The sequence below is a fragment of the Tetrao urogallus genome (genome assembly GCF_951394365.1).
Source record: "Tetrao urogallus genome assembly, chromosome: 3".
Classification (NCBI taxonomy): Eukaryota; Metazoa; Chordata; class Aves; order Galliformes; family Phasianidae; genus Tetrao; species Tetrao urogallus.
In genome coordinates, this window is record NC_136815.1 from 22,677,095 (window position 1) to 22,695,407 (window position 18,313).

The 18,313-nt window shown below is 39.9% G+C and overlaps 2 protein-coding genes across 2 annotated transcripts in view; both read left to right on the plus strand.

The window, feature by feature from the left end:
• Positions 1 to 18,313, plus strand: part of RAD54B (RAD54 homolog B) — a gene marked incomplete at both ends in the record, with an annotated part of 58,603 nt that overhangs the window by 14,497 nt on the left and 25,793 nt on the right. The window lies entirely within an intron of this gene.
• Positions 1,019 to 6,209, plus strand: FSBP (fibrinogen silencer binding protein; the record flags this gene model as incomplete). The annotated part of the gene is made up of 2 exons (XM_079533957.1): positions 1,019 to 1,389; positions 5,684 to 6,209. The coding sequence occupies 2 exons, from the start codon at positions 1,019 to 1,021 to the stop codon at positions 6,207 to 6,209; spliced, it is 897 nt and encodes a 298-aa protein (XP_079390083.1).

An 18,313-nucleotide genomic window follows, 5' to 3' on the forward strand; every position in this document is an offset into this window, starting at 1 on the left:
CTGGTATCCACACGCCGCAGTGCGCTCAGTAAATCTGTCGTGATTGAATGTAACCTTTATTGCATGTAGCCCAAGAGTTAGCTCATGCCATTTCGCAGCCGCCCGGCCTGAATGGCGATGACACATGCGTTACAAGGCAGGCATGTTTTAGCAGGGCACAGCTGCAGGCTGAAGTTGTAATAAAAAGCTGATTCAGGGCTCACGCTGCAGTGTTTGGGGTTTTCTCGCTGGGATTTTGGTGTTTTTCGCTGTCGTTCAGCGTTCGGCCAGGAATAGAAACTGCCTCTTTAAGAAGCCTCCGTGTAGGTAGCAGGAGCAGCCTGCAGAATGCAGGGGAAGCTTAGCTTTGCTGCGAAGCCCGAGTGTAACCTAACTAGCTAGGGGATATGCAACTGCTGATTGACAGCAGGACCAGCATTATGCAAATGCTGCGAGAGCGGCGGCAGCCGGGGAGCGGTGCTGGGGGCTCTGTTAGGGAGCTCTCTACACACGCGGCGCTCAGCGCGCTGTACGTGCTGCGCTCGCTGCTCCTCCTGCCTGGTTTAACAGTCAATAAACGGCACAAAACAATTGTTGCTTTTTGGGGACGTCGTGGCGTGTAAAATCTCGAGTGCGGTTTCAGTTTGAGATACGTGTGAGAGAGCCGGAGCTATGTGTCAGAGCTCGTTACTCAAGCTAAATTAGGTAATTTTTAGCTGGGTAATGTGCTAATCTTTAAACCTTTATGTTTTTAAATCCTGCGTACGTCTGGTCTCTTCATACAAAAGTGTATTTTGCTTGTTTCTTCTCGTCTTCTTCAGTCTGAAGCCTTATGTAGGTCAGGCTTGGCTTAAGCAGATTTCCTGAACCTGCGTCAGCTTAAGCTGAAGGAATTTTAATAAACCCTCCCTTGTAGGCGTGGGCCTAAATGAGACTAGCCTAGTTAAGCCTGATCTTTTTCTGTTTGTGAAAAAGAGCTGAGCAGAGCTAGGGACTGCATGGTGGCTTCGGGAGCTGCTTCCTTAATTCAAAGCTAACAATGGTCGGGAAGGCCAGATCTTCTAATTTCACCTTATCTGAAAAGCTCGATTTGCTAAAACTCGTGAAGCCTTATGTTAAAATTCTCGAAGAACACACCAATAAGCATTCTGTAATAGTGGAAAAAAACAAATGCTGGGATATCATAGCCGATAACTACAATGCCATCGGAGTAGATCGCCCGCCTCGCACCGCACAGGGCCTGCGCACGCTGTACAAGAGGCTCAAAGAATATGCCAAACAGGAGCTATTGCAGCAAAAGGAGACTCATTCAGACTGTAAAAGCAGCATTTCCGAGCCAACCAAGAAAGTTGTGGAGATGATTCCACAGATTTCCAATGTGTGTTTAAGAGACAGGAGCGGTGTACAAAGGTGAGAGAATTCTTTTTATTTTGTTACTGAATGAAAATGATGGCGCCTCCTATCTGCCGTGTAACGCTTCTTGTGTGTTCGGTGTCCTAAAGGAAGTGTTTGCAAGGGAAAATCCCAAAGCTGGGAACAATGACAAAATCATATTGCTTTTGTTTTATGGCCAGCTTTATGGTGACTTAGCACTGCATTCATTTCAAAGCCTGTTTCAGTCTTTGTCATACTCCGGAAAGTGAGGGTTAAGGGAGAATCAAAGAGAAATAGTAGCTCTAACCTCTACCCCTCCCCTACCTTTTAATAGGCAGATTATTCAAACACTGGCAAAGTGATGGCTATTCTCCTCCATTTAAGGCAATACTGCAGTCATTTTACAACATATGCAACTGTTATCGGTTTATGTAAGATTTTTGATAAAGTTAGTTTGCAGAGCTAGGAAACCTTGCTCAGAGGGCTCGTTTTGCCTCGTTTGCTCTTAAGTGCACATTGTTTTATCTGATATCAATCCTTTACTCCTCACACCACAGTGACTTTGTGAGTGCAGACGTTCTTTAAAAATTTTACTTTTCTTGCATTGATGGTAATTCTCTGAAACTGGAGCAGAGCTAATTGCAGTCTAAACTCCAAGCAGTTCTGTGCTGTATGCTGGGCAGCTTAAACGCACACGAAGAGAAACTGAGAGATACAGCAATAGAAGTTTTCTTTTTTTGTAGGGCTTTTTTTTTTCTTTCTTTCTTTTTTTTTTTTTTTTTTTAACTGCTCAGTAAAGTGAGGCACACTGTCTAGATTTGAAGCCAGACATAATACAGGCAGGCAGCACACAGGCTTTCTTACACAGCTGGCAAATGCCTCTTGTATCTGACTTGCAGCACTCTGCTGGTTCTGTATTGGTCCTCGAGGGATCCAAAAACGCCGGGGTCAGGTTTTGGTTCCTCCAGATACAAAAGTAAGCTTGGCAGGAGGGATAAAAGCCAAATAAATCCCCACAAATCTTGAGAAATCTCTGATTTTTTTTTTTTTTTTTCTCCCTTTCACAAACGGATTAATGGGAAGTGAACTTTCCATATTTCAATCAGATATACAGATAGTTGGTGCAACAGCTAAATGCTCTAAGAAAAGCTGGCATGTGTACAGAGGATGAATTTGATTCACGGTGCCACTGGTTGAACTGAATGGTAACAATTGTGTAAATCCCAACATGCCAGATGCTCTAAAAATATGCTGCTGTGGGTCCTTGGCGTAAAGGAGTCTGAAGCAACTGGGCTGCTCTGCTGCTCCTGGTGAATGCCCCTGAAGGAACAGTTCCAAAGAATTCTCTGGAACAAAACGAGGCTTTTAATTGCGCTAATAAAGGTTGCAGTGTCTCCACTACCAACTTTTGTAAAGAGGAAAAAAAAACAATAGTGGGAGAACTTTGGTTTGCAGATCGGCTTATGAAAAGCAGTGCCGCTTTTCATGAATGATTAAGACCTAATGATCTCCATCGTTTGTCTCCTGTAATGTAAATGTTTTTTGCAGTCCTTTATGGCTCTGGGAACGTTGACTTGATTACTGCTTACCCCAAATGGCAGTTCCTAGGGACAGCCAAAGCACTGCCTGTGGAAGGGAAAGAATATCATCTAAATATTTTTTTCTGCCCAAATACATCATTATTTTGTAGTTCTGATTTTAACTAAGATGCATTTCATCCTGATTTTGAGAATCCAATATTGGGTTTTAAGTCTCTAGGATATGGCTCAGCTTTTTGGAGGGGAATGCAACTTATAATGAATCCAAATTCTTAATTGCACCTTTAAGCAATTTCTAGCTCACTGTGATTAAACAAAACCGAGTGAATCATGGGTGCCTCTGGGGTTATAAATACCATCCCCCAGTTGTGGTAACTGTTGTTTGTCTTTCTTTCAGTCAAGTTGTCAGAAACAACATTAGTAACCACCGTGCAGGCGTTCCTTTTGTTTCTCAGTTCCTTCTTTCTCTCTTCACTAATTGGTTTCTTCTTAAGAGGCTGATTCTAAGGGGAAAAAAAAACAAAACAAAACCCAACCAACAGCTTCATCTGAGTTACCTGAAGACTTGGTCATTTTCAAATCCTGTGTGGAATATGCTGTAAGAGATCAATTTGTCACTAGAGGCCCTACTCTATGTTAGACCAATCCTCACTTCTCTTTCTTCTCTTAACCTCTCGCACTTTCTCCTTCTGCCCCCTCCCTCTGTTCCCTTTTGTCAGAATGATCTGCTTCTCCTACTAAGTTGTTTCCAGGTTTCTCAGGCTAGCAGCTGGCCAGGAGCCAGCAAATAAATAAGAGGGAAGCTGCGTTCGAAGCTGTGGTTGGGAAGGGGGAGACCCAGAACTACAGTCAGCAAGGGGAGAAACAGTGAAAATTTGTATGCGGGAAAGTACTTCTGATGCTTCAAGAAAGGAGGGAATGGAGTGTGAGAAAGGTGTAGAGAAGCAGGTGAAGCTTTGAGGCTTGAGGAAGAGGGAGTAAGGTGGTAGAATCCATGCTTGATATGCAGCTCAGGTGACAGTGGGCAGAATTAAGATTGCTTTCTTCAGGGATAGATGAAGGTTCTGTTTTCAATTCCTGCTCCAGATAGAGTTTTTCTTTTTGAAAGCCCTAATTTAAATGGTTTGGGTGGTTGGCAGAACTGATTTTTGGAAACACATTTCTCAGACCCTGTTGAACATTCTTACAGTTGAATATTTAGCAGTTTTTATGCTTTTGTTCTTGAAATTGCTGGTTCATGTTAGTGGATGGTGGACTAGCTAGGATCCTTTGGAAGTTGCAGCCGTGGCTGCTTATTTCTGTTGAATCAAAAGTTTTGAAGACCAAAGCAAAATGCAAAGGGGATAATGCTTTCTTTTGATGTCTCTGCAAGGAGTCAGCACACTTACACGAGAAGTATGATACACAAATCAGAATTCTCCCGTGTTTCTGGGAATTTGAACCCAAATCTGCTGCTAACCAAGGCAGTGTTCTTAATGATCAGATAGTGCTCCTCAGACTGTGGCTTGTAGTGCTCACGAGGAGTTAAAAATAAATAAATAAAAAATATGTATACTCACACACTTGCATCCATTTTAATAGACAGCACTCATGTCCTCCAGGGTTAGGGCACATCTGTGAATGTTGTGTTAATCATGGATCCACTCACTGCATTTAGCTGCTAGTTCTTCAAGGGCTGAGGAATGTCTCCCATCTGCAATCACTAGCCATAGCCTCCTTTTTAAACAGTCATGGCTGTGGTGGTGCACTGTTTTTGCTCTCAGTGCCAGGTTAACACTTCACTGTTCCCATATGACACTGTACTGCCTCCCAAGTCATGCTGAAGGTATTCTTTGTAGATCTATACTGTCAAATAGTTCAAAAAGTGGATCAGGGCTTACAAAAGTATTACGTCTGTAAAGGAGTGATGTGCAGAACTATAGGGTTTCAGACACAACTGATGGTGGAGAAATAGACATGAGCAGCTTGAGCCATTAATATAATCAGAGCCAATGTAATGTCAAATCATTACTGGAGGTGCTGCTGACTCAGGAGTTTACACAAAGGCAGATGAGTCAAGTGGGTGTTGTACTTTAGAAAAGCTGGAAAAATGCTGCACAGAACTATGGGCTTGTTCTTAATGGTAACATTTCCATGCCCTCTCTTGAAACTTCAGAAAACCAGTGAGATCATTGGTTCAAAGGGAAGGAACAAGGATTAGCTTGACTCCTTGATCTACTGACAGGGTCATCATCTGGGCTGTGGTTTTTTCTCCCCAGGCTTCTTGAGTCGTTTTATTCAGTGATTGTTTTACCAAAAAAGCAACAAATAAAAAGAAAAGCTTAAACATTTAGGTTCATGAGTCAGAAACAGAGAATGCATTAGAACAGGAGGAGATTAGTAAGTTTGGGAGATGGAAATGTTTCTGCAGGTTTATGGCCTTTTAAAATCACTTTCTAGATTACACAAAATGTTTCCTCTGTCACTTGCATCACCTTCTGCTGCCGCTTTGTTTTTATTCTCACTTATCAGTAATGCTTGCTTATCCTGTTTCAGAATAAGAACCTCCCAGGATTGTTCACTATAGGCTGCACTGCCTTCAGATTAGCAATGCCATCTAAATCATACGGGGCTGTGTGTATGTGGTGGAAGGAAGGAGGGATGCAGATAGTGGTCATGTAACAAAGCAGAGGTCCAGGCATGGGTAGCACAGAGTAATATTTCAAGTGAAGCTTTGATTACTTACAACTATGTTTGTCTGTTTGTTTTATAGTTTTTAATGAATTACTTAAATATGATTTTGTGTGTTCTAGCACTAATATCGATAAAGAAACAATTGCTGGTACCAGTTCACCACAGGCAATGTTGGATCACCATCCTGCTACAGTCATGATGGATTTGCAATCAGAAGAGGATGTCAAACCTCCTCCTTCTTTGATTATAGACTCACAGCCAAGTGAGAACGTAGAACAAGAGGAAGATCACCAGTTGGTGCACATTATGGAAAGGTCTCCTTCAACGTCAGTATCTTCAGTTGACATGAGAGTTATGATGTCTCCCTCTCCTGTGCCAAGAAGAGATGAGTTTTTTAGGCTTGAGGTTGGAGAACGCTTTAGACCGATGTGTGGGTATGACCCACAGATGTTGCAAATGCTGAAAGAAGAGCATCAAGTAATATTAGAAAATCAAAGAAAAATTGGGCTTTATGTCCAAGAAAAAAGAGATGGTTTGAAAAGAAAGCAGCAGCTGGAAGAAGAACTGTTGCGAACAAAAATCAAAGTAGAGAAGCTAAAGGCAATACGACTACGCCGTGATCTGCCAGAATACAGCAGTATCTAAATATTTTATTACTTCAGTCACATCCCTTGGAATACTTAATAATAAATGCTTTTGCCCTAGTGAAACTGTTCCTTATGTTAATATGGTCTTGAAAGATGAAAGCCTATTTTCCATGTTGTTGTTTACGTACCTTAATAAAAACACCTTGTATGGGTTTGAGTACATAAACTCTTCTGATCTGAAGTATAAACAAATCATATAGACTTAAGGATGGTGAGAATCCCAATTTCTTAAATATTTCAACTTATCTCTAATAGAATTGCAGAAAGCAATGTAGGTTGGTTCTTTTTCAAAATTTGATCATATGCATTATTTTTTCAAATAATTACCAATCCTTTATTACCTTAACGAACTTACTACTTAAGTAAACATATAAAAAGGAGGAGGAGTAAGAAGCTATGTTTAAATATGCTCTTCTTTTCATGTTGGTAAATTTTGTGACAGTGGTGAAATTTTGCTGATGTATCAGCTTGGAAAACAAAATTACTGGATTGTTATATTTTTTTAATGTTCAGTAGACAGTTGAATAAATGTACATCTTTTAAAAAGTTAATACTTTTTAATATTGTTTTCAGTGGATGAGTGTTTCCATAGGATATTATGAAAATAGAGACAATGAATGCAACAATTCAATTTTAAAAGTGCATGCATGCATAATTTGTGTGTACAGTTACCATGATCGTATATTCTCTTAGAGTAATTATACTGGTCCTCAACCAGAGAAGTCTAATAAGCTCACTTGCATGTATAATTACTGCAGTGCATGTGCAGCCAAGACAGTTGCATGTGCCTTTGATCGATATCAATATGACTATAAGCTATCAAAATGGAATAGCTTCTGTATGTAAGTTATGTGGCTTGAAATCAACAGAAGATTCTTTGTTATTCTTGGTACCTTTTATAAATGCTGTTGTTCTGCTCCTTTGATTAGTTTCAAATAAAAAACCCCAAATGGAAAAGATTATTCTGTCTGTCCTGGAAGCAGCACTTTCCTCTGCATTTGTGATCAGCATTCATAACTGGAAGAAAAATACTGGCAAGCCTAATTCCTTAACAATTAATTTCTTTGTAATTCTTGGTCTCTTTCCTGTTATGAATAGATCCACAACTTCCTTAGACCTCTGGCTCCTTATCCCCTGTAGCAACACTTTTTCTTTCCTCCAAGCTGTAGTATAGGAAAAGGAAATTAAGCCCAGCAACGAGGAAAAAGCGCGAGCAAAGGAAATGTAATTCTTTCTGTTTCTCCTATCTCAGAGGGCTCCAAAAATAGAAAGTATCAAAGCAATAGGAAGAATGTTTTTTCCTGCAGCTGCTTGTTACTCTCAATCCTGTCACAGTTGTCCCAACTCTCCTTCTTTCCCTATTCCCACAGAACCTTGGTATATGAGTACAGGGCACTGGTGTGCCTTAGCAGGTTGTTTGAAGGTAAACCACACTGCTCGTCAGACTTCTGAGTGAATCAGGTTACCTTTGTAACCTCGGGGATAAATGCTTATTAAAAACTAAAGGCTGGAACCATGTAACTTAGTTCAGGGACTAATTGAGCTTAAAGCATTGTAGTTAAAATTTTATAAGAGTGGTGAGAGAGAAATCATCTTGGCTTTCAGTGCTTAGAAGAACTGCAACAGGTTACAGGAGGAAAACTGAGGAAAAATACAGATTGTGAAAACAGATGACATCAGTACAGAATTGCCCCATGCTTTTCCAGTTGTGTGGCAGAGAGAAAAGTCCTTCAAGGATCGGTTCTCTTGGGAGTTTCTGCGTGTGCTTGCAATGATGATGTCTGAATGAGTGGCTTCTGTTTATGTACGGCCCTTGGCTTGCTTCTGCCTTTTTCAGTTCAAGGACATTGATCTGTTTTTGTATAGTTAGTAACACTTCAATGAGACATTCAGTTCCCTGAGTTTACAAGAGTCAAAATCTTGGCTTTAATAAACACTTTATTAAACATTAGAACATCTTATTTGTTCTACTTTGCCATCTGAAGTGTGGCTTCTTGGAAATTGGTAACAGCACTAAATTTCCTGCACTTATCTTATAGTTTGGAAATGCCTGATTTTTCTGTTGAAAATCAGAATTTTAGTTTCTGGTGGAAAACAAAAAAATTCCTGTTATTGTTTCTGCAATTTGACACCTTTTTCTAGTCTAGAAAATAATTCCCAAGTTGCTTAATATCTAACAATGTTTTCAAAATTATAGCTAGCCTTATTTTGGCCACAAAAATTCTCTGCAGACGTTTTTTAATATTTTGGGTTGAGTTATCCATTCCCTCTGAGATAGGTTAAGAGGTGACCTCCAGGGAGTCTGGTGGTGTGGTATTTTTATTTCTAGAACTGGAACTGGAGGAATTTCCAGTCTTTGAAAGCTTGTAATCCTTCCTGAACTGGAAGGCAAAGTAAATGCGTTGATTGTGGGTAGAGCATATTGCCCGTTATACTGCTGATAATGGAGGGCAAGGGATGCAGATGAATAAAGAAATAATAAAATGCACAGGCCTGGTCAGAACTGTCTCCCTCTAATCATATTTCTATGTTTGGTTGTTCTAGCTTTGTCTCTAATTTTGTTTGTGGAAGGCCTCTCATTCTAACTTGCAAGCATCTCTCATTCTGAGATCTCATGCATTTAGTTTTCTTTGCTCTCTGTCGTGTTTCTTTTTTATTTTATTTTATTTTATTTTTTGGAGGGGTTGGGGAGGAGGATCTGTGGGGGAGATCTCTTGAACCCCATAGTAGTTTGCTTGCTTCTTGTGCCTTGTCAGTGACATCAGTGCAGTGCAGTGTGGTGCTGACTCTGTTATGCCTCCCCATGCTGATGGATCTGTCTTTTCTTTCTCACCCCACATCTGTTTCTCAGTATCAGGTTATCTGTCTGCGTCAGACTTTGCACTTCTCAGTGCCTGTTCTCAGGTTTTTTTATGTATTACTGATGCGGAGACGTGCACGTACAGCTGTGGCTAAGTCCTTCTGGACCTTAAAGTGCTATGAATTTTTACTGTTCCAGCAAATTATATTCCATTAGCATGTGTGAAAGGGATGGTTGGAAGCCCTTCCCTCCTTCACCCCCATTCTTATCCTTCTGTTTCCTTTGCTGTATCTGGCAGTGGCATTCCCTGTCTGCATGTTTACAAAGTACTGTGTACAAGCAGAGTAATTTTAGGCAAGGGCAAATTTCTACCATATGTTCATGTCCTTCTACTAAGTTAACTGAAATAAACAGGCTCTGGGAGTACTTTTTAATTCTCAACATCTAATGATTTTATTTTTTTAGGATTAGATGAAAAAACTACAACTGTGATAACCTTGTGATCACTGTGATAACATCTTGTGTAACTTTATCCATCTGAGTAATTGTCTAATTATCAGTCTACACTCTTATCAACTGTTCCCTAATTATCTTTTCCTCTTCCCTCCCCCAAGCTCCTCCAGCATTGTCTTGTTGGCTGTGCTTGCCCTATATCAGAAGCATTATCGGGTAAAAATGGCAGAAAGGAGAGGTACTTCAAGACCAGCAGATATTACTTTCAGCACATCTTGCACTCATATTCCTCTCTTCTAGCATTCTCCACCTCACTAGTTTCAACTGCTGTCTTTCATTTATATTTCCACCTATTTTCTTGCTTGGGAATGCATAGACTAGAGCTCAAATATTTTGTGTCCTTGTGATTTCCAAGAGGCAGAGCCTTTATATTGCTTGTAATTATAAAAGAATTGTTTCTGAATAGGAGGAACAAATGGAGAATTGTGAGGCTCAATTTTGCTTTGACAAACTGTCTTTCCACAGTTCAAATATAACACATTTTCACAGGGTGATTGAATCTCATGTTGATGAAGTTCATAATATTGCCCAAGGCTAGAGAAGGAGATTGTAAACATAATTAGTTTTTTTCTTTTTTCTTTTTCTTGAAAATTATTTGTGCTCCAAACTGCATTATAGAAAGGTTAAACCTAACAGAACTTCACGTAAATTTACCCCAGGACATTCAGACGTTAAGCTTTGGTGTTTTTAAAAGCTTAAAGGTAGAATTCTTGCATCTGATACCTACTGTGCTAAAGTTGTTGAAAACGTTAGTTGTGATTTCTTCATATATGGGGATGGATAAGGGACAGGGAATCCACAGCAATGTGCAAACATTGACTCTCTCCAATGTTCTTTCCTTCTCAAGTGCTGTGGGGTTGCATGCTGTTTTATCCCTGTGATTGCATGGAATGATTTGCTGACCCATCCAAAGATTTCTGGGTGAACATGACACCTTGCCTGACCCTGTATTAGTCACACATGAGGAGTATTGTTATTCCATGAGGAATTCCTTGAGGGGATTTTTGTTCCGTATTTAATCACCAGTTACTCTACATTACTTATGATTTCTGCTTGCTCTTCAGCAAAACTGCAGACTTGAATATCGTGCTTCAAATTGTACTTGATTTTCATCTTTAGTTAGCATAATCACAATAACAATAATAATTTAACAAAATACGTCTAAAAAATTATTTCTCTGGACTGTGATGCCCATCCATATGCTGTTGATGTCAAGGTCTGGTTTGGTCAAGGCTCAATCATTTTGTATACAGCATCCTGTGAGCTGCCATTTGCACACCATGCATGGCTTTGTGTGATCCTTGTCTGTATTGTTAGTGCTTTCTCAAAATATGTCTCTTTTAACATTCAGAATTTCTGTGTACTTGAAATAAGTGAGTTTACAAATTGTCAGCTATCTTTTTAGACGTAGTTGAACGGTGAAATGGTAGGACAAAGTCCTGATCTGATGTAGGGGTAGGGGAGAAGGGATTTTGTGCTGTTTGTGGTTAGTTACGGCAATGTTGTTTCTCCTGTGTTAAAATCTGTTGCAGTAATTTCAAGTTATAATGTTATTAATTGATGAAGAGATCATGCTAAAGAAAGTAATTTATCACAACTCAGTAGCAGTTTTAAAAATGTTACTTAGTCCACTTGTAGCTACTGTTAACACAATTCCCTGGAGTTAATCTACGGTGTGTATCAGAAATACAGAATTAAAATGGGACATGCTATAGATCCGAAGTCCGTATAAATATTAGAATAAAATTGAATATTAGAATTAAAATATAGATGTCAATAGCAGTTGCTATTACTGTTGATATATTCTAAATCATAATATGGCCTGCCCAGGGAGGTGGTGGAGTCGCCGTCCCTGGCAGTGTTCAAGAGGCGTCTGGATGACGTGCTGCGTGATATGGTTTAGTACCAGTGGTGGCAATGGTGATGAGGAGACGGTCGGACTGGATGATCTTACAGGTCGTTTCCAACCTTGTGACTCTATGATTCTATGATTCACTTTGGGGTGCATGTGTAAGCCAAAAAAAATCAATTTTTGTTTGACTTGTGAACTCTGCGTGTTTCATCCAAGTGATGTTTGTGTTGTTTTTCATTGTAATCATAGAATATTAAGGTTGGAAAAGACTTCTGAGATCATCCAGTCCACCCCTCCACCTACCACCAATACTGCCCACTGAAGCATGTCCCTACATACTATATCTACCCTTAAACACCTCCAAGGACAGTGACTCCACCACTACCCTGGGCAGCCTTTTCTAACACCTCAACGCTCTTTCTGAGAATAAATTCTCCCTGATATTCAATCTGAATCTCCTATGGCACAACTTGAGGCCATCCTATCTCTGTTACCTGGGATAAGAGCCTGACCCCCACCTCACCACAACCTCATTTCAGCCAGTTGTGAAGAATGATAAGGTCTCCACTGAGCCTCCTCTCCTCCAGACTAAACAAACTCTATTCCCTCAGCTGCTCCCCATAAGATTTGTGCTCCAGAGCCTTCACAGCTTCTCTCTGGATATGCTCCAGGTCCTCCATGTCTTTCTTATAGTGGGGGGGCCAAAAAAAAGTACTTGAGGCGAGGCCTCACCATAGTTAAGTACAGGGGGACAATATTGTAGATGGGCTTCGGCAGTAGGTTGTCTGTCACAATGGACTTCCATATAACACTGGTAGTGTCTACTTTCATTTTGGCCAAACCGTTTTATGCTGGGTTACCCCATCTCACGTGTGTGTGCTATAGCTTTTGTTTATGTCTTCTCAAAGCAGCTCAGCTTTGTTTCTGTGAACCAACTTGTAGGCACAACTCATTGTTTTGTATTAAATTTTGATGATCCTTCCTTTGTAGCATTCTTGTTTCTCTGTGCTTTTGAAAAAGTACTGACATTTGGCATTAACGTGGTCTGTGGCCATTCCTATAAAGGCTCTCTCCCATTTAGCTAATTCATAATTCATTAGCGAGCACAGATAGTGGTCATTTGCAGTAAGTCTTTAGTTACAGACCCTAATAAATGAACTTTTTTTCAGAGTCTGTCCTAGTTGGGCACAGTGAATTGTTGAGAGCCCAACAGTGATTTCTTAGCACAAATGAAAGCAAGATTTGTCTCCAGATTTGTCCAGCCATGCATTGACAATGTAGTGAGTTTGATGAGGAGACAGCCTGGATTTTGAGTGCTTCGGCCCTTCTGGCAGGACAGCTCCAGAGTTATGGAACTGTTGAACCAAACAGCTTGTGGCTTGGCTCTTCTGTGAAAACTTCAAAACCAGCAATACACTGGAAAATATAATTTGTATTTATGTGGTTCAGAGTGCTGCACAGTGGGTGTGCAGACGAAGGCTGAATTAAGCTTGCTTAGGGAATTTAGCCACTGTTGTTTGTTGTAATTATTTCTGATAGATAAAATTCTTTCCTTTCAGAAGAGTTTTTATATAACTGTTATATAACTGTGCATGCTAATTTACTGTAGTTTAGTTTTGAAAATCCTGAATCAAATTCTAAGATGGTACTAGAGATGTTTCTCAAGAGAAGTATATTTTGGTGGTTTTGGATAGGTTACCTCTGAAGATGTAATGGGCAGCTGTAAAGATTGTTTTCAGCTGAAATATAGCAGAGATTAAGTCAGTTGTTCTGTCTCATCCTTTTCTATGCGCATGTACATCTGTACCTGCACACTTACACATACTCCATATGGTAGTTTGATAAGAAGAGCTGAAGTTGTGTGTGCTGCAGGGGCTGAACATCATACAGGTGACATCAAGGGCCAGAGGAGGCTCTTGGGAATAGCAAGTGGGCCGTGTGCTGATGAAAGCTGCCACGTATCCATGCATTTTAGTTGGCTGAGCAGTCAGTTTAGGACCATAACCAGACAGGGTGAAACAAAGTGGGTTCTGTCAAAGGCATGTTGAATTTATGGCTCCATTATAGAATCATCTTATTAATTTGCACTGGAACTTCTAGGCAATTTAAAACGTGTTCAATTTTCTTACACCAAGAAGTGGCAAGGCAGCACAGTAAGTACCACATACCTCCAAACAGGAAAAATTTCTCCTCTCCTCCTTCATTTTCCCTTTTACTTTTGCTTTTCTTGTAAGAATTACAAATAAAGCCCTAAGTTTTTATGCCTTGGCCATAAATATTACTTTTCTGCTCGGCCTATTGAATGGATTACATTTATGTAAATCAAAGTTATATAACTTGATTTGGAAAGATTACTCTTTCCCTTTCCAAAGATTTCGTCAGCCATTCTGTAAGTAATCACTGCTGCATAACACACGAGAACGCTCAAAAACATGACTCATCCTCTGTGTGCCTCTTTCCAGGGTAACGTCATAAATTTTAAACAGTCTTGTTTAAATAATTTAGATAGGAATATATTATGTTTCATGGTTATTACAGTGAATGTAAGTTTTGTTCATTATTTTAAAGACTCGCTGTTATAATCCATGAAAATCAAAGATGGCCAGTAACAAACACAAACGGTAGCTGAAAAATGTTTTACCTTTTAATATGTGCTAAAATAGATGTGAATATTAAGTACACATAATTGTAATAAATCCCTCTCTCCCTGCTTTCTGCTTCCTACATATCTAAAAGCCTTTAGATGTTATTAATGAAATATTATAGATCAGAAAGACAGTTTTAATTTCAATAAAAACCTCAGAGGCAATAGGAAGTGTTTAGAGAATGCAGGACTGTATATTTTCCAAGTCCCACATACTTTTTGTTGTTGTTGTTTTGTTCTTGTTTTTAAAGAAGAGCCTTTAGTTGATTAATGTAAACTTTCAGTGTGGATAGGAACAGTAGGAGGAGTAGTAAACACTGAACTTGGATGGCATTTGAATGTTTCCAGTATTTTACTGAGCTGATTTGGCTTGCTGCACCGTATGATGCCTGCAGCATTTCAGAATTCTCAATGATGCTGCTTTTTTTCCTTTGATAATAGGACTTGCACATCTATTTCTGTGGACTTGACAGAAGCTTCAGCTTAGTTCATTAAATTTTTACAGTGGAAGCTGGAGTCAGTTGGATTTTTAGACAGTTGAGAGGCTTAAGAAGAATAATTTTCTATCATGAAGCTATAATTTTCAAAGTATAAGCTTTCCTCCTCCTCTGCAGCTGATACCCTTAAGAACTAAAAGTTTCATTAAATGGTGATGAGGCAAATGTTCCTCATTGTTCAAATTAAGTACACCTGTCATTTCTTTTACTGTTTACAGAAAATTCCAGTTGCAAAGGAAAACTAAGGCTACGAATTCAGGTATCAAAAGTACTCAGCCTGTTTACAGCTTCTTGTGCCTTGCGATTAATTGCAAGATCGTATATTCTCTTTCTATTGGCTTCCTTGCCAGTTTTAGTTTAAAGAATGGACTGTGTCCACTCAGTGAACAACTATTCCGTGTTTTCCTTCCTCCTTTTTGGTCAGCTATAGCCTTAATGCCATGATTTCATCACGCTATGTTATTTAATTTCCTGATTTTTTTTTCCTCTGGTGCCCATTACAATAGCTGCTGAGCGCGTGGCACTGTGTTCCACAATGGCATTGAGAGATGAAGGTTTGCAGTTATCTCTGCTTTCTAGGAGATAAACTGGGAAGTGTGGCACAGAGAGAGTAAGATCAAAAAGCTCCATTAATACTGAAGGTGTATTTTGAATCAGCTAGGACTGTGTTATCTAAGAGCTTCCATATACTGTACAGTAAGTGGGGCATGGATGGATGGAGAGCAGCCACACAGAGAAGGACATGGGGGTTCCAGTGGATGAAAAGTTTGATATGAGCCAGCAGTGTGTGCTTCTAGCCCAGAAAGCCAATTGTATCCTGGGCTGCATCAACAGAGAGATGGCCAGCAGGGTGAGGGAGGTGATTGTCCCCATCTGCTCTGCTCTTGTGAGGCCCCAGCTGGAAAACTGCTGGAAAACTGTCCAGGTCTGGGGCCCCCAGTGCAAGAAAAATGAGGCACTTTTGGAGCGAGTCCAGAGGAGACCACAAGGATGGCCAGAAGGCTGCAGCACCTCTTCTCTGAAGACAGGCTGAAAGATGTTCAGCCTGGAGAAGTGAAGGCTCTGGGAAGACCTCATTGTGACCTGCAGTACCTACTGGGGTCTGTAGGAAAGACTGGGAGGGACTTTTTACAAGGGTGTGTAGTGATAGGACAAAGGATAATGGCTTTGAAATAAAATATGGTAGATTCAGATTAGATAAAGGGAAGAAATTATTCGCTGTAAGGGTGGTGAAGCACTGTCCAGAGAAGCTGTGGGTGCCCCATCCCTGGAGTCGTTTAGGGCCAGGTTGGATGAGGTGCTAGGCATCCTGAGCTGGTGGGTGCCTTCCAACCCAAACTGTTCAATGGTTCTATGATTCTATAGCTAATCTATTAAAACCACAACTTCCAGTTGCCTCTGTGCACAATGTTCAGTGTTACTACAAATGAAACTGAATCTCAAATCAAACACTCAGGTAAATGTCTGCTGCTGAAAAGTTTAAGGTTAAATGATTTTCTTACACCACAAAGGAACGCTGGAAACCAATACAAGTGGTATCCTGTTATCAAAGGCACTATTTAGTTTATCTTACCTTAAAACTATTCACATAAAATAAGTTGGTTTTTGAGAGGGTAGAGAGTAGGATAGTTTGGCACCACAGGGGTTATAGTTACTATTCTTTGGGCTTTTAGAGCAAATCAACATCTCTAAATTGATTTTTCCATATCATTTAATGTTTTTAGCTGAGTAAGGCAGACCAAGTTGAAACTCTAATCTTTACCCTTTGAGGTAAGAAATTGAATGATTTCATTAAAAGACTGCTGCATTCAGTGTAGACCATTATTACAGCGTCATGCAGTGTTTTGCCCAGTGAGCTTTGCACTTTTGTTAACAACAAACAAGATGAAAGACTGAAAAAGGTTCAAGCTGAAGAACAGAAAGTACCAAGGGGTCTTGAATGTGAATGGCAAGAAAATCCAAGCCTTAGCTTTTCTTTGGTCTACACTGCCTCAGCCATTACCAATCATCTGCCTGACTCCATGAGCCCTAAACTCAGAATTGATGGTCTCATGTGATATGATCTGTCGAATGGATCCAGGTCACTGAAACTGAAATCATACTAGAAGGATGAGGGAAATGATGTGGGCCCTTTTTATCAGGAGGTGAATTGATCTGAGTGTCCTTACATCTTTGTATCACCATTTCAACTCAGGGCTCACCTGCTTGCCATCTCTTATGTTGCAATACTCTGTTGTCCTTGGCTGTTTTCTCCACTGTAAGTTTTTCCTTTATTTTCCCTGACATCTTCTGTTCTCATCTCCTCCTCCTAGGTCTTTCCTTGATTTCCCTTGGTGGCTTCCAGCAAGCCATGTGGTTTTACTGAACCTTGAATTTTGAAGGACAGAGACGAGGTGCAATAAGCTTTCCTTTCTGGTAGCACACTTTCTTTTCAAGCTTCTTCTCCAAGGAGCACTTCCACATATCTGCTCATTATCCCTACTGCCATGTTTTCCTGTTCGTCTCAGCAAGGGAGATACTGTCTCTGATTGAGAAAAACAAATTCCCTGCTGGCGTGTTTGGAAGGGACAGAGTTTTGGTCCAAGCAGTGAGAGCTGTGACTACAGAGGAAGTTAGCCTCAGTTAGAGCATGTCCACTGTGTAATCCTCGGGAAATTAAGTTACACAGAATGTGCAAAGTGCGTTTATTTCCAAAAGCTTTAAGCTCTCAGGGATGGAAAAAGTTTTGGCCTGGCCAAAAACAAAAAAGAAACACTGCCTTCTCCCCTGATCCCTAGATTCTTCTCCAGAGCATTGAGTTAATAGAAATTCTACAAGGAATAGTATGTATTCTGACTAAAATTGCATTCATCTCTGGTTTTTGTTCTCATAAAACAGTATTTTATGGTCAGTGTTTGAGCATTTGTATTTTTATTTAAAAATAAATCTGTATGTAAAACAATGATGTGTTTTCTAAAGAAAATATTCCTGTTTGCAATAACGTTCTTTAGGTGAGTTAATTTTCACATTCAACAAGCTCATTCCGTTCTATGAAATAGGTAAAAATAGCAAAAAATAAACTGTCTATGCTTTAGCTTTTAAAACAAACAAACAAAAATCTTAGAAAGTCTCACGTCAAGAAATGTCCTGCATTCTTTAGTGCTGATGAAATTATTAAAATTAGACTTTTCTCTGTCAGGATTTCAACTCCACAGCTCATCCACAGAACTTGAATACTGATAGCATTGTGCTTTATGCTATGGGCTTCTCTGGTAATGGTGGCTTCATTTTGGCAGCAATGCTGATGTGTGCAGGACAAATTCTGTGTTACACATTTTGTGTTCAAAATAGGGGCGTGAAGCACTGGATTGTAATCAGGCAACTCAGATGTGATCCCATTGTCATTGATTCCTATGATAAAAAGGCAAGTCTGCTCAAATCTTCATGGCTGCACCCCCATAAAATGTCTCATAGAAGCTCTATGAGAAGACTTAATGACGTATTTTTCTATCTTCAAGGCACAGTAATATGCATTTACATGTTAGCTTAATATTAAAGATATCATTAGACTGAAATTGCTTTGCAATGAACAATGATGCTATCTCTGTCTAATATTTCTTTGAACATTCCTGGAATATCTTAGAAGTGTTTAACACAGATATTTCATATAGAGCGAGATACTTAACTTCTGTGTACACTTCTGCTCTCTCAGCTTTGTAAAACACCTCTGCTCAGAAGACAGGGCCAATGTTGGATCTACAGAGCAGGTGGATGACACGTATGCAGAGAGGTGGCTGCAGAGACTATGGGTAGACAC